We start from the raw sequence: 17,391 nt of genomic DNA, 5'->3' as shown, positions 1-17,391 counted from the left end.
GAAGTGGAAGGTGGTCGGCCACAGCACAGGCACTGCCTCTTACCAGACTCATGCAACACTGCAGTGTTAGTCATTGCACCAAAACACTTACCCCATTTATTTGTTCATACTTTTTTGCCATCATTTTAGAATGTAACTTTATTTTGAGTTTGTTTTTGTTGTTGTTCTAACATAGACAAGAGAAGTTAAAAATACTATAGTTTTACCTGTGGTCATTTTCCAGGCAGGTTAGAGTGGCAGCTGTATTTTTCAGAGTTCAAAGCTTTCTGTCCTTTGGTAGACTGTTTTCAGCAATCTGTTTAGTCTGTTTTATTCCAATTATTTTCTGTATATCAGACAGAGTATATTTTTTAGGCCATACTTGACTGCATCATTGCTTTCATCAGAAGAAAACAGTTGACTATTATATAAGAGTTTCAACTGTATCTAGTGAAGTTCCTGCTTATCGAAAAATCTGTTGTGAATTGCTTTGAGAAATAGGGATAATAATAAAAATCGTACCCAAACTATTGTTTTTGTTAAAAGTGTTACTCCATCCAAGGTGAGCTGATGGATTTTTATTTTAAAATGTACAGTGTTTTAAATACTGTCTTTTGATAGACTGTTCAGTTCTGAATGCAGGATAGTGATATTTTAAACATTACATTTGCTATAAGAAGAATTCTGCTTTTTTAGATTGTAGTATTTGTAATTCCAAGTCAACCAAAAATAATACCTTTATAAAAATGTTGGCATGCATTTTATTTCTTTTTTTTTTTTTTTTTTTTTTTTAACGGTTAGAACTGAAAGTAATGCTAACTTAAGAAACTTGTAAGAAAAGAAAAACAAAATATTTCTCATTTTTAGTTTTTTAATTGATCATAGGCTGGCAATGTCTTGGCTAATTCTAAACTAGAAATTCATCTCAGAAAATATGTAGTTCTTTGTATAATCTCTTTTTGCCAGCTATATCTTAATTTTCTCTTTACCAAAACTCTTAATGATGATAGTTTTCGTAAAACTTGGAAAGCAACATTTATGTCTGTAGGGTATGTATAGGTATAAATACAGTCTGTTAGAGATAATCCATTATAAACTAGTAGCATGCATAAAATATATAATGCAAGTATCTGGATGTATCTAAAAAAGATTCAGTAGATCTATACATCTATTGAATGTTGAATTTTCATGGTGAACTGCTTTTATGTGTGTATGTACTAAGGGTGTATATCCTTACATATAACCATATGTGTATGTGAATACAATAAACATGAATATAGATAAACAAGCATATATTATATATTATTTAGTCAATTTCAAGGGAAAAAGTTTTTTTAAGAACTAGTGGAGGTAGAAGAATAATATTGTTCCATCATATGAAATATTCTTAAAATATATCACTGAGAGCTTCTAGTCTAGGGATCAATCACTTTTGCAGAAGGTCAGGCTGGTCGCAGAGATATGAATTTTGCCTCTCCCATGTGAAAATACATCCACATGTAAATTTAGCCTCATTTTTGAGGTGTACATTAGAACTAGAAATTAATTCTCTCCCACCATGGCTTCAGTGTTGAACACCCTTCGCTCTACATTATAAAAAAGAAAAAGCTGGGCTTTCCCTAAATTGGGCCTTCTACCTTTTAAGTGCAGGTGTGTCACTGGACACAGCATTCAAAATCTAGACATTCCACTGTCTATCGATCTGTCTTATACATATATCTGGAATGCAACTGAGGGGAAGAGCCAGGCCAAATGCAGGAAAAATGGACTGCAACAGAGACCCTAAAGAGAAGGATAAAATATGAAATGCTATCTTGATAATTACTATAACAAAATCTCTTTTTACAATGTAAATGCGTCAAATGCATGTAGGCAACTTTTAATTTATTATTCTTCAAATGTAAAAGTTTTCTTCTGTGCTTTATTATACATATAAAAAAGACTTGAAACAATCTCTCTCTTGGTCAAGACTGTAAGGAGAAAGTCAATATTTGAAGCCATTGCTATCCTGAAAGCAGCCCTATCCATTGCTGCAGTATACTTATACCTTGGTTTAGTATACCTTGTACAGCATAGCTGTATCTGCTTCAGCAGATTCAGCAAGAATTTTACTTTTTTCTCACAGTATCAGCAAGTTCTTCTCCCAGATCTTAGATCTGACATAGGCTACCATGACTTTTTATGACCTCTGCTTGCACCTTGCAATAGCAGTTCTTAGGCATGGGTTGTATATCAAGCCTAATCCTTCCAATTAATTTAAATGTCTCATGCCTTACTCTCATATTGCTATCAGTGATGGAATTAGATATTCTTTTAAATCCTAATTTAGTTGGAAAAGAGAGAAATCACATTAAACTTGAATAATTTTTGTTCATTTTTCTTTGACTTTGCATTTCAGTCAATTTGATGCAACAGTATTCATTTGCCATTAGATGAATGCACACCTAAATTTTTTGCGTTTGAATTACGCAGCATGTCTGTTTTTTAATTTGGGAGAGTGAGGGATTTGAGGAAATTGCAGAATGCTCACATAACTAATTTCTCTTTAATGGTGACAGCTTTTAATCTCTGTCACGTCTTGTTGGTATCTGAGCACATCTGGGTCTTACTTAGGTATTCAAGATCTTTGGTATGCCTCTAGAGCATCCTTCCCAAATGGATTCTATTTGTGCAAGTGGAAAAGAAGAATAAATTATCAGTCATCTTAAACAGTTTTTCTTTTGCACTCTCCCTGTAGCTACAAGGAGATAACCATGCAGACAAGTACATTTGTTCTACTTCTTTTTAGAGTTGGTGGAGGGGAAAAGAATCCTTCATCAGGAGATATTTAGAGATTGTGTAAGAACCAGGTTGGGAAAATATTTAATTAGAATCCAAAGTAAAAGCTGACAACATTCTAGTTAAAGGAAAAGCACATCTGCTATACCCAGAGAGCTCTTCCATCACTGTAGAAAACTTGCAATCTGACTTTAACCTTATATTTGACATTGTTAATTGTAATGATGGTAACATTTTTTTGATGCAAGAATGCATTAATAAGTTTGGGGTACATGGTCTTTGGAAGACTGTCTAGTGACATACCAGGACTATGCAAATACAGAAATGCCTTTCAGCTTCCTTGGCCCAGAAATGGGAGAGTAGTCATTGATACTGGGGAGATTTATCCAAAAGTTCCTCTGCACCACGTTTTTCCCTCCAGTGCTGCCAGTCTTTTTTGTTTTCTGTATTTCTCTTTCAAGTGACATCATCAGTTACCCTGTTCCCAAACCTCTTCTGCTAGAGTAGCTCGGAGGGCTCCCTGGTGCTAAGGAGCCCTTTCTGAGAGCAACGGTCTAAAGCTGGATGAAGAGTCAGATGGTCTCAGCCACATCAGAACATAAGATGTGCTGTGCCTTCAAGTCCAAGCAAATGGCTGTAAGAAAATGTGCCACCTATGGTCGTCAGCAGCACAGTATCAGAGAAACATCTATGCTTGCTATATATTCAGGAGTACCTCAGAATCAAAAGCACACTTGCCAGTTTTTAGCCTAGGCAGATCTTCAATTGTCCTTCTAAATCATGACTCTTTTTGAAGCAGCTGAAGACATTTGAATAAATGTGAAAATCTGCATACCTCAGTTTTCCAAAGGTGCCTTTTAGATTAGTTCTACTAGGAGTGCTTTATGATACTCAGCATTTAATCTGCAGGTCGTTGTAATAAATCCTGGAAACTGGTAAAGTCTGAGAAGGAAAATGGATAAGGCCACCACAAATATCAGAGTTAGTGTCCTCTCTTTTTATGATCTTCATCATATAACATATGGAGGCTGAGAAGCATTTGATGTTAATTATCCCTAGCATAGTAAATCATTCATAGAAATAGTAACTGTGTTATAGTGACATTAACAGCATAGTACCAGACTTTTTCATTGCATAAACCACCTCCACTGTCACCAGTCAACCAGAATATGACTTGCCATAAGAATGCTAGAAGTGCTTTTACTATAATTCTCTCATGTAGGATAATAATATAGAGATTTTTGGTATGATATGAAAAGACCAAATAGTTTCAACCTCAATGGAAATAAAATGTTAGAACTTTTCAGAAACTGTTTCTTCCCAGTGGTTAGCTATAATTTTGGTTATTTATTAACTCTAGAGATTCACTCTTAACAATATTTCAGTAGTAGTTTACAGTATTCCAGAATCACTGTAGACATTAAATACACATTTGTTTATCTTTTACGTATGTAAGATTTATTGAGGCTAAAAAAAATTGTGTTTCCTTGCTGAGAAAAGCTAAAGGCTGCCAGACTGGAAATGTTGTGATTTGTTCTTCTAAATATTAGCTGCGAGGTAATATACATTTTTTCACTAGTATGAAATTAGGAAAAATAGTATAATTGTGATATTTTGTAATTACAATGTTTTGTGCATTGTTTTAAATTGTTGTAAAAACTTGCTATATTTTACAAATTAGTTAGGTGTCCTATGACTGGGATATATTCTCTCCACTATATAAATATCCATTGTAAATCCCATGAAATCAAAGCATGCTAAGTTGAACAAACACAGAATTCATTCACTCAGCCATGCTTAACTTTGCTGGTAGGACATTATTATTTATAGAGATGTCTCCCCTGCAATTGTCAGCAGACCTGGATTTGATTTAAGTGATTCATAAAGACAATTTTGGATTTATTTTCATGAACCTGCAACTTCTTGATATCCTAAATGCAGAAAGAATTAAAATAGACAAGGAACCCTGCTTTCATTTTTGTACCTATGGGGTTTTTGAGTATTTTAGTTTAATCTTGGATGAGTTTCTTGGGATTATAATCCACATCAAAATTAATGACTGTGTCATTTCACTGTATTTCTAAAAATGACTCATATACACACTTGTCACCTAACTGTGGATTTTGTCTGGAAATTGCTTTCTGGCAGGGCATGTATGTGAGTATTGTGAGCAAATTAACAATTTCATACTTGAACTGTCATAAGAAGGAAAAAGAACAAAAGCAGCTTTAATACACATTACTATCCATTTTTAAAACATTCATTTTTGGAGCAAGGTTCACCTGTATACTCTAGGCATTTTGTGCCTGCCTGCCAGCCTCTTAGACATGCAGCCAATTAAGTGGTTTACCCTTTTTTTTTTTTAAGGTGGTTGTTGTGGTTTAACCTGGTTGGCAGCTAAGGACCACACAGACATCCACTCACCCTCCCCCTGCAGTGGGATGGGGGACAGAATTGGAAAAAAGTGAGTTAAGATAAAGACAGCTTATTAGGACAGAAAAGAAATAATAATAATAATATAAAAATTATTATAATAATATTACTAATAATAAAGTGTATAAAACAGGTGATGCACAATGCAGTTGCTCACCACCGATGCCCATCCCATCCCTGAGCAGCGGTCCACTCCCACCCTGGCCAGCCACCCTATGTTAATTGCTCAGCATGACACCATGTGGTATGGGACATTCCTTTGGCCAGTCTGGGTCACCTATCCTGGTACTGTCCCATCCTTGTGCACCCCCAGCCTCCTCACCGGCTGTGAGAAGTGTGAAGAGCTGAAAAGTCCTTGGCTTAGTGTAAGCACTGCTCTGCAACAATTAAATCAGCGTGTTATCAACACTATTCTCATTCTAAAACCAAGACACAGCACCATCCCAGTTACCAGGAGGAAAATTAACAGTTTACATGGATGTCCATGTAAATGTACACATGGACATCCATCACTTGTCCTTAGTTATCTCCCATCTCTATCGTGCTGCATCCCTGCACTCATATTTCTTTTACCCTTCTTTGTACACTTCAGAGAAGTTTATGAAATAGTTGCCCCTTTTCCCACTATTTTAACAGGTAACCAGACCAGGGTAAGTTGTGCAAAAAATATGCTTAAGGTAAATTTTCCATGAGTTAGCTACTGTCACTATGGCTACTATTTCCAATCAGGTGGGAGGCCACATGCAAGCAATATACTGTCAGGAGTGGTGGTGCCATCTGCTCTGTCAGGAGCATGGTACAAATACAGTATGGAAGGAAATAAAAATAAGTGGTAGCCTTTTGAAGAAAAAATAGATATAATGGCCATTTTGAGAAAGACTTTTTAACTAAAGCGATGCCCTTTATTTAAAAGAAATGATTCTTACTCAGAACATTAGGAGATGGCACACATATTGAGAGACTGCTTTTTCAGTCTGGACAAAGAAGTCAGGTATGAGATTCTTAATACCCCATATCAATTTACTTTTACTGATTAGCTAATTAACAAATTCATAAATTTAAACATCCAGAAAATTAATTCTTTTCTAAAGAGGAAAGATATGGTGTGTTGTTATACACAACAGAAGATTAATCCCCCTTTGTACATAAAGTCTGAGATTTGACTATTGAGCTGTAATTGATATATCCATAATGCAGCTTAGTTTGCTGCAAGGGCTAGAATCCAAACATTAAGCTAAATACCTACATTGCAATGGAAAATTGGAGAATATTTGCCCTGAAGTGGTATTATGAAACTGTTCAGAAGTTTACTGTAGCAGAAAGGAAGACCCAAAAAAAAAAAAAAAAAAAAAAAAGACAAAAAAAATAAAAAACATTGTGACTCCACAGTGCTATAAACTGTACGGGAATACTTCAAGTTCTAGTCTCTCTCTCAGAAAGCTTATAAGCCAAATCAGAACATAGAGAAGGCAAATGAGAAATACAAGGAGGAAGAATAGCTGGTGGGAGATTGGATATTCCTCATAAAAGGAGAATGTGATTCTTAGGCCTGCAGCTATAGTGATGAAAATTGACCTTTGCTTAACCAATATAAAGCTGGAATTTCCTGTGTATTATAAAGCAGGTGAGTTTTAAAGGATGTGGTTAGTGGAACTTTTGCTTTCTCAATCTCACCAACAAATTATTATTTAAGCTAGATTTGTAGCTTAGACTCAGTCTAGGATTCAGGAATAGGCTGAAACAGGATTCAGAGGGGAAGGTGTTAAATTGTTTTGCAAAGAATAAAAACATATTGTCCTTGAAAATGAGTGCTTGGCAGTGAAAGAGGCTCTAGAGATGTTAAGATAACATTTGCTTGGAAGGAAGGTCAGTTTGATGATAGATTACCCTCTTATTAACCTGGAAAAAATACAGTAAAACCTGAGAGAACCAAAAGAAACTCTACTATTTCTGTTTGCTATACAATTTTAAAGCAAATAATATGTTTATACAATCCTAATAAAAACTATTGAGTATCTCTCTGGGTATAGCAAAAATGAAAGTGAATTCATAGTGTTAATAGCAGTGCCTGGGACAACACTAACAGTAAATATTTCTCATGGGAAGCACTTGGACACATTATAATAGATTTGCTTTGTTAAAGAGTACAGCAAGGCAACACTTTCAGACTTGGTGCCTAGCCTTTGTCTCCGCAGCCACAATTTGGCTCTGCTATAAGCACCCTGATTTTCAGAGGTGCCGAGTGCTAGCAGGTCCCACTGAGTGTGGTCAGCAGAATGTGGACCTGAGAGATCAATACATAAAAATTTCACAAATCAAAGCTTTTAATCTTAGCTTTAAACTAAATTAGTGACCTGATAGCAAAATCAGAAGATCTGCACTGGCCTGAGTTACCTGCTGAAGTTAAGCAGCTGGATGAGCACTGTGAGTGGATCAAGCAAAACAGAGTATTGAGCAAACATGGTAGAAAATCACAGTCTTAATAAGAAGATAACAGAATTATAGTTCTGCCAGTTCTGGAAGTAATATCAACTTCAGGGAGTGTCTTCAGAAACCATAATATATCTAAAATCAAAATGAACTTTCAGGTTGTACCTCTATAGATTTAAAATGAAAGCTAATACCACTCATGTCTTTGCATATTTTTTTCATTGTCCAACTAACTGTTGTTACTTTCACTAATTACTAGTTCAGTATGTGACTGGTTATTGCTTTTCTTTATGGTGCTGGCATCACTCAAAGAAAGAAAAAAAAGAAGAAAATAAAAAGACTCTATTAACCATTTAAACTCACAATGAAAACTTCACTGCCTATTCCTAAAAAAATCCCAGTTTAATGTATATATTTCATCACATAAAGACATTTGTCTGCATGCTACAGCCTCTTTGTGAATGCTCCATCTAGTTCCTCACCTCATTCATCTCCCTCTTTCCTTCCCAGCAGTTTATGTCAAGAATTAGCAGCCGCAGCGGTGTGCAGTCAGCAGTGCTGCTGCAAATGCCCTCCACCAGGGACAGGAGGCACACTGCCAGGCTTTCCAGGCAGGGAGAGGAGCTGCTTGGTATTTACACCATGCTCTGCCATACCCTTATGCCTTTAGGCTGCTGGGAGGCTGGCTGGGCTACTTTCCCCCTCCCGGGAGCCATTACCTAGATAAATGTGGTGCTCTTAGCACAGAAATAAAATGTTGTGCGTACAAAAGCAAATGTGTTGTAAATTTTGACCTCCTTTTTCTAAAGAAAGAAAGGATTTCATTTCTCCATGAGCCTCTCTGCATGCAGTGACACCTTTCACAGTGATCCCAAATAGCTATGCAAACAGAGCATACATTTTTTATCTTGCTCTTCAGATCCACATGATGTTTTGTCATGCAGTTCATTCACACCAGGCATTTCAGGATGAGAAACTGGTTCCTGCAAGCAAAAGCTAGACAGAGTAGGCTTACATAATGTGTAAAGAAAAGGCTGCCTTGAAAATAGGACCTTTTTCTTTTGATGTGGCCTTGTGTCCAATTTACTTATCATTTTTTGAATAATTAGTTTTTTGTAAAGTGGCAGTTTTAACATCCATGCTAGGCTTTCAAATGCCTAAAGAAGTGAAAACCTGTCTAGCTCAGAAGAGAATCTGCCTCCTCTTTGCCACTTTATGAGCAACACTCATTTAAGTATTCGTTTGCTATTGCTTTACTTACATTTTAATCTGCAGTGTTTCATGTTTACTAGATCAGCAAATAATCAAGGTCTTTAGATATATTTTTGTTTGGAATGTATCTTATTCCTCTTAAAAAAAAAAAAAAAAAAAAAAAAAAAGTTAAATGCCTCTATTTAAATAGCTTTTACCACTGTATGCAAAGTACAAACAAAATGTAAATAGTTTCTTCTACTAATCCACATCTGCCTGGGTGTAATTACATGATACATGCTGGTTAAGCACAAAAATTTTGAATAGACAGCTTTTTAATTAGGCATGTGCATTGGGTCAGAGTAGAATTAAAATGGGTTCTAAAAAATTGATTTTATAAAAATGGCACCTGCTTACTCAACAGATCTAGTTCTCGGGTAAAGTTCCAGTCACATGCCCATATTAAATCCTCCTCTTTGTAGAGGAAGGAAAGTTCTGAGCTGGGGTAATAAACGTTTTTCTGCTTCATACATCAGTCCTGCCAAAGATAGGGGTAAATTTGAGTCTGAGTTAACCACTTTTGTAATGATCCTTTGTAGAATTACTGACTTGAAAATGTGATAAACAGCTGGTTTACCTCTATTTTGCTCAAGTGTAATTAAGGGGAAAATTTGGGCCTATCTAACCCAAGTCTGACTGCCTGGATTCCCAGAAATACATTTTGATTTCACCTTTGTCAGATATAGTAACCAATCATTTTTATTGTACGCAGATTTTCTCCACAAAACTCAGTTCCCACAGTTCAGTGCATGAATGACAAATCTGTAGATAGCAGCATCCTGTTAGCTTTGCAGTTTGTCAGCACATGGATAAACCTTTCTGTAGAAGGTTAAGACTGGGAAATTGTTCTGCTGTGCTGAATGGACGGTTCAGCTTATTCACATAGCTCACATAGCAAGTGGTCCTGAAATTATTTCTGAGTACAAAGGCAGCTGAGCATTATGTTTTCCAGCAGCTTTTTTCATTTTGCTATGGCTGCAGCAATACCATCTATGAGATAAAATTGTTATAGAGCTAACAATGAAGTGGTTAATTTTAAATGTATAGCTCTCTTCCAGTCTGTACCTGTGGCTATTATGAGGCATAATATAATGTAGGCACATCTCCCAGGTTACACACCTGGTAAATTTTAGCAGTTAATTTAATAGTCCTTTTTAAAAGAAATAAGAGTTTTTGTTCTGGCAGGTATTTTATTATTAATAAGCAATAGCCGTTTTATTCTGTAATCTCCTTTAAGAAGTGATTATAATTTAGTAAATTTTGTTTTCAAACCAGGCATAATTATGTTATTAATATTAGCAAAATTAGGTCCAACTTTAAAAAAAAAAAAAAAGAAAGAAAGAAAAGAAAAAAGATAAATCGGGCTACCGATGGATCAGGTTCCTAGGTTTTATCTTCCATTTCTAGAAGTTACACCATTAAAGTGTTAGTATGTAGAGCCAAAATGGTGTTTTAAGGTTCTGTGACAGGTCAGAATACAAGAAAACAGAGAATTTTTGTTTATACAGAGTCTTTTGAAATCTTACGCATTCGAACAAATGATTGTATCCACTGATTACAAAATACTATCTATTCACACATTGGATTAATATCTAGAGCAAGTGAAAGGAAGTTGAGATTCAAAGTTTCTGAATAAATTTTGTTTCTACTGTTTAACCATGTGATCCCTTATGCACTACTTCTGTCTCTGTGCTGCCACTAGTAAATATATTTGCACATATAAAAATTTCTGATTTCTAACAAATCTCCTCCTCTTTTTTGACCATGAGTCACATGTACCCTTGTTATTGAAATTACCCTTCCAGTTCACATCTCAGTACTGGAAACATGTTAACTTCTCAAAATTTATTATTAACAGGCTACAGTGCTGACAACATTGTAGTACTTTGCAAAAAGAGAAGACAAGGTCACTGCTAGGAAGTGCCAGAAACAGTTAACTAATGACAGTAGATGGTGTGAGTGGGCAGGTGAAGGAAAAGCTTCAGCAATAAAGTAAACACATAGTTCAGCTTGCATTTTGTGAGTTATGAAGTTCATGAGATGTATGCATATGCAGAATTTGAAATGTATGGTTAAGAAATCCAGGCGGGAATGAGTAATACAAATGTTAGTAGCTGTTAACTGGACTATAAATACAGAAAAAAAAAAAAAAATCCAGCCCCTGTCTTGCAGAGCTGGTGCTTCATGTGCTGACATGTCGAACTGTGGGCTGTTTTTAGCTCCATTGCTGTTGACTTGTGCTGGCTGCATGGCAGGAGCAGAGCTGTCTCTGCCTCCCACCAAATCACAATATTCTTTACCAGTGTTTTAAGCACATGGACAGGAATGCTAAGAGCTTGATCCAAAACCCTACAGAAGCAATGCAGAAGTTTTTACTAGACTTTGAATGTGGTCCTAAATTAAAAACAAAGACTTAATGTGCATTTTTTTCTCTGTGTTCAGACTTCAAAGTGGAAAGAAGTCTGAATAATAATGAGAATGGAAGTCTAGCAGGCAATTCAGTTCACTGAGGTACCCTAAAAAAATACAGTTAGGGAACTGAGTGCATGAGAAACAATAATGGAAAGTAATATGCAGATGGCTAGAACATGGCTAAGAAAATGGAAGAACTTTACCTAGTGGGCAAGATGTGTATATGGACATTTTAGGGGTAATGAAAACACAGATTGACTGGAGTTGCTGAATAACATCAGTTCTTCAGAAGGGAGGGAAATAGAGCTGGTAGCATTATATGAAACATTAGATTGTAATAGTTTGTAAAGAAATTAGGATTTATGTCAAAAAAAAAAAATGCATTCGGATCAAGCACTTGAGGTCTGAAAATAGTATTTTTGCAGACTTAATGCTACTAATAGATCCCCAGAGTCAGATTCAACTCTGTAACATTGTAGTAGACATGAATGCAAGTAATAAAATGTCATTAGAGGGTATTAAAGCTCACAAATTTCTTCACTAGTCACTAGACCAGCATAAGACAATGATAGCTTAGATCTGTTTTTGTTGTTGTTGCTTTTTGCTTTAAAATACATAGATAACAAAACATAGCCTTTAACCAATCAATTGTGGTTTGATACCATTTATATTACATAAAATAGGAAAAAAAGAAAAAAAAAAGAATAATCAGAAAAACTTTTTAAGCAGAACAAGCTGGTCAAAGTAAACTTTCTAGGGTTTTATGGATATTACTGTAAAGAAGGCATGGAATTTCTTCAGATTTAATACACTGTGTGGTATCAGAGATCAGAGGACAAGGTTCAGACCTATGTTCCTAAGTTTATCAGTCAAATGCAAAAGCCTTAGCTAAAGCAGAGGGAATTGTAAAACATTTTGACAAATTTAGTTGCTGTTAGCATTCTCTAACATTGTTTGACTCAATCCTGAATTGGGTCATTGGCTGCCAGACAGCAGAATCGATTCTTGTGATGGTGCAGGTGTTTGAGATGTGGGACAGGGTATGTAATGTCCACTCTACTGGGTAACAAACCTGCCAGTTCATCTAGAGTCACATTCAAATGCCTGCTTTGTAAAGCAGCCTTGTCTCCTTCATTTACAAAGAATCCCAAGTGATATAGGGTTGGTAGGGCATGTGCAGAGTTCTTAAATGTTAGTGAAATGTGGGAGAAGACCTGGTAGTGGGGTATTGACATGCAGAGAAGTTTAACCTAGAGAAGAGAAGGCACAGGAGGATCTCATCAATGTCTACAAATACCTGAAGGGAAGGTGCAAGAGGACAGAGACAGGCTCTTTGGGGCACAAAGTGCAACAGGAGGTTCCCTCTGAACATCAGAAAGCACTTCATTACTCTGTGGTTAATGTAGCACTAGCACGGGTTGCCCAGAGAGATAGTGGAGTCTCCCATTTTGGAGGTCTTCTAAAGCCACCTGGACTTTTTTCTGGGCAAACTGCTATAGGTCTCCCTATGGCAGGGGGAGGTGGACCAGATAACCTGCAGAGGTTCCTTCCAGTTTCAACCATTCAGTGATTCTGTAAACAAGCTCTGGTCACTTTAGTAGATTTAATTCAAAAAGCCAGACAAAGTTTGATGCTTAATATAAATATTCCGCATAAGTTCAAAGAGACCCACTCACTGTGAAACTGTGATTTCTGGAGGCAGACTATGTCTTGCTTAAAAAGTCAGTCAAAAATTATAAAGGGGATAGCTATTATGCTTGTCCATATGCACCCATTATTATTAGAAGCAGCAGAAGGTAACAGGCAGAAAAAATGCTACAGAAACCTTTGAGGAAGCTTTCCAAAAGTAGAGAAGTTTTGAACTTCACATTATCATGGCGCTGGCTCTGTAATGCTCTTAACTTATCTCTCTCTTCCTACCAAATTCTGGGTACTTCTCTCTCTGTCAGTAATAAGAAATTCTCAGCCTGAAAACAGAGTTAGACATGGAAAAACTCCTACAGTCCAGAGATATATTTGAACAATTTCTGAAATTAACCCCTTTTATTCCTTCTTGTCTCATGATCTGAAACTCAGCTTCTCCCCCATTTAACACCATTGCTACTTCTTCATTGACTTGAACTTAGTAACTTATGCCTTTCTCTTCATCCCTCTTAACCTTCAGCCATATGTTCTCTATATGACACTGTAGTATTATGGGTCTCATACAGTTCAACTATGAGTTACAGCTTCAGAGTGTGCCGAGGTATCCTATTCACATTAAACCTCAGCAAGCAAAAAATGTCTTTTAAAATGTTGATATAGAAAATGCTGAAGTATTTTCTGCTGTCTCATGAAGGATAATACTGGTTCATTATTCGAAGTAGTTCTTACCCAAGACCTTCTAATGCTTATTTTTGCCTGTTCAGTGATGGGGAAAGGGCTACTTGGCCTATATATTTTCTGAATATGCTGTTTGTGTACTAGCTCATTTTTTTTCTCTATTACAGCTGTTGTAATCATAGAATCATAGAATCATTAAGGTTAGAAGGAACCTTCAGGATCATTATGTCACAATGATTGTAACATCAATTAGTTTGTCTGTTTTTCTGATTTATTAAAAACATACTAGTTTAAGTTTTAGAACACAAATAATGCTGTACCAAGGCATAAAGTGAAGGGGTGAAAGCCAACAATGTTATCCTTGCCCTACACAATAAATGCATTAATCCTTTCACACTCTGCTTAACTATTGCAAGAGAGGATGAACAAACAGATTGCTCTCCTCCCACCACATATCTGCATTGCCAGCACTCAGGGAAATAAAGACAGCATGGATTAGAAAGTTGCAAGGGTACTGTTAAGGCATAAGCTACTGAAATAGGAGCATGTATTGAAGAGGTCTCAGTTCAGCCATATCTGTCCTATTATGAGCAATGTCAGCCCCACTGCTAATGCGGAACCCAGGGATGAGAATGCAGGTAAGATCTTTCTATAGCAGGGCATGATCACATCATAATGAATTGCAGTTGTTACCATTATAATTTAGTACAGTGAATTTCTTCTCTCTTTTAAATCTCAACTTTCAAAAATTGTTTTTATAGCATCAGTTGCTTGAGACAGAAGCATTGGAGCACTACCTATGAAATGAACTTATTGCTTTTGCTTATAGTTTGACATATATTTATGACACATTTAAAACGGTATTTGCAGCTCCTAATGTTTTTGTGAATAATATTCATAAACATTTAAACAAATTCTGTTAGCATTTTTCCCTAGACACCCTCTGAAGAAATCTTTCTATGAATCACAATTTGTGTATGTGCAATTAATTACTGTCAGGCTGTTAGATCGTCTGATCGTGTGGGAATTGACCATTTCATTTTCACATAGAAACAGCCTTTGCCTTTTCCTGCACTGGCATCTTGATGACGCTCTTTTTTTTCCTCAGTTTGCTTGATTAGATCTTTTGATTGAAGTACTTGAAAGACATAATTTCATAAATACACTTGAAGCAATTCCACACAAAACCACCTCCTCCCTAAATCATTCTCATTTTATTACTGAATTTTGAAATACCATTAAAAAACATTATGTTGTGATAAGTCAATTATTGAACAGTGTACCTTGTAGACACCTCACTGTGTTGTCTCTATAAATTATTTTTTCTTCCTAATTAATGGTAGGATAAGGAGATTATCCTCACTTAGAAAAATAGTTTAACTTGCAGACTTCTCTAACCAAACTTCCCTCTTTTTTTTGTTAGAAAAATGTAAATATTTTATTAAAGTGAAAACAAACTGTGGGGTCATAAAGCTATTTTGAAAATAATTTGCATCGATTACTCATTTTTATTTTAATATGCATTTTAACATTACCCTAAAAATTATTTATGTCTATGAATATAAAGGTCCATCTAATAACAAGAAGGAACTTGATTTTTTTTCTGTTCTTTTCAGTAACAGAATATGTTTAGTGCATGAGTAACATGGAGACTCACAAGCAGTCTGTTGATTTGAAGTATTTTGCTTTCATGCATGCTCTGTCTGGTAGTTCTGTACAATATCAGCAACAAGATTTGGAAACAGAGGTAGCATCTTTATTTTTATTTGACCAACTGGTTTAGTTGGAGACATTAAGCTGTCTTTCAGGCACTTGTAATAGATTACTCCAACTATAACAATTTGTCTAATAAAAAGGTATTATACATACCTACAAAATTTGTCCTGTCACTGTTCTTAAACCATCATGGCTACAACAAAATACCACCAAACATCTCTAAAATATGGAAGATGTGGTTCAGTTCATGTCTAGAATAGAAAATTACTGTAGTAGTCATGAATGTCTGATGGCAAGTAAGAACATTTAATAGGAAACTGTCAATATCATGTTCAGTGCAAAAAGTATCATGTTAGAACAATCTTTCTTCCCTGTTCATTGATACTTAAGTCTATAAGAACTTACTATTTTCTTCCTGTTTTTGTTTTTTTTATTTTATTTTATTTTATTTTTCACCAAACAGTGACATTTTTTTGGTAACAAGCCCTCCAAATAAACGTTCATTTTATCTTATGAAAAGATAACATGTACTATACAAAAATGTGGACTGCACTGCAAGGATCTGAAAAAATAGGGAAGATATGTTCAGAAAAGGTATATTGCTGGATCTGACTTAATTCTCCATGTGAACTTCCACAGAAAAGAAATAGAACTGTCATTGTTTACCTGTATTACATTGTTTGGCAGACAAATTTTAATTTTGTTGTCTTCTCTATTTAAGTCAGCATGGTGATCTAATTTATTTTATTTTTAGTAGAGTTCTATCTCATTAAAAAAAAATGCACTGCATACAGTGACTGAAGTTGTCTCATGTTGTCACTATGTTTTCTTCTCTTTCTAGGTGATGTCATTGTCTATATTAATGAAGTTTGTGTCCTTGGACATACTCACGCAGATGTAGTCAAACTCTTCCAGTCTGTTCCTATTGGTCAGAGTGTCAACTTGGTGCTATGTCGTGGATACCCTTTGCCCTTTGATCCTGAAGATCCTGCCAACAGCATGGTGCCACCCCTTGCAGTAATGGAGAGGCCTCCGGTAGTGGTAAATGGAAGACATAACTATGAAACTTATTTGGAATACATTTCTAGGACTTCTCAGTCTGTTCCAGACGTAACAGATCGACCACCACACTCCTTGCACTCCATTCCAGCAGATAGTCAGCTTGATAGCACATTCCCACCACCTGCCCATGATGATAATGTATCAATGGCTTCTTCTGGGGCCACCCAAGCTGAACTCATGACCTTAACCATTGTGAAAGGGGCCCAGGGCTTTGGCTTCACTATAGCAGACAGTCCTACAGGACAGAGGGTGAAGCAAATTCTAGACATTCAGGGATGTCCTGGTTTGTGTGAAGGTGACCTCATTGTTGAGATCAACCAGCAGAATGTACAGAACCTGAGCCATGCAGAAGTAGTGGATATACTTAAAGAATGTCCTGTTGGAAGTGAAACTTCTTTGATTATCCATAGAGGAGGTAAGTTTGGAAAGTCTGTACAATTGCAAAAATGTTTGTAAAAGGTTCTAAACCATAAGACATCCATATATTCACTACATCCTTGTGTGCTAGATTGGAAATTAATTTCCATGTTGTTGGAGGTAACACCATTGGTTCTGGAAAAGCATGTCTGCAATTAAGTATTCTAGGCAAAATGTAATGGTTGTGTACATGCCTGTTTGTGTTTTGAGTGTCAACATTCCCTTCTCTGTATAAGGGTAAAACTAGAGCATTTCAGGGTCTTTCACCCCTTAATATTTTGTATGATGCCTGCAGCAAGCTCTTATTGTCCCAAACCAGTGGTGCAAGCTTTAGATGTAATTTTATATATTGCATAATTAAGGTAGACCAAATCAGAGCAATCTTTTAGCCCTTTACAAGATTACTGGTCTCAATAAGCTATTTTGTGTCTTTTTCCTTCATTGTAAAAGTATTGTACCGTAGTTGTTTTGTTTCTTTCTGGACAACAAAGATTGTGGTATATTTTTCTCTGCTTTAAAAACAAAATATCTTCTAGCAAATTTTTTTTTTTTTTTTTTTTTTTTTGAATAACCTGGTGCAGTAAGCATTAA

At 35.9% G+C, this 17,391-nt stretch overlaps 1 protein-coding gene across 4 annotated transcripts in view; it reads left to right on the top strand.

Moving 5' to 3' along the window:
• The window catches only part of MAGI2 (membrane associated guanylate kinase, WW and PDZ domain containing 2), a 771,385-nt gene that overhangs the window by 631,363 nt on the left and 122,631 nt on the right, over positions 1 to 17,391 (top strand). For 3 of the 4 annotated variants that reach the window (XM_082759165.1, XM_082759164.1, XM_082759163.1), the window contains one exon: positions 16,163 to 16,798. The exons of the other annotated variant lie outside the window; for it this stretch is intronic. In XM_082759165.1, coding sequence (XP_082615291.1) covers positions 16,163 to 16,798 — 636 coding nt within the window. The remainder of the gene's footprint in view (positions 1 to 16,162; positions 16,799 to 17,391) is intronic. 4 annotated transcript variants of the gene reach the window in all.

Source organism: Aythya marila (assembly GCF_965140915.1).
Source record: "Aythya marila genome assembly, chromosome: 1".
In the NCBI taxonomy this organism is placed as follows: domain Eukaryota; kingdom Metazoa; phylum Chordata; class Aves; order Anseriformes; family Anatidae; genus Aythya; species Aythya marila.
Note: the sequence above shows the minus strand (reverse complement) of the source record. Positions and strands in the feature narration are given on the sequence as shown.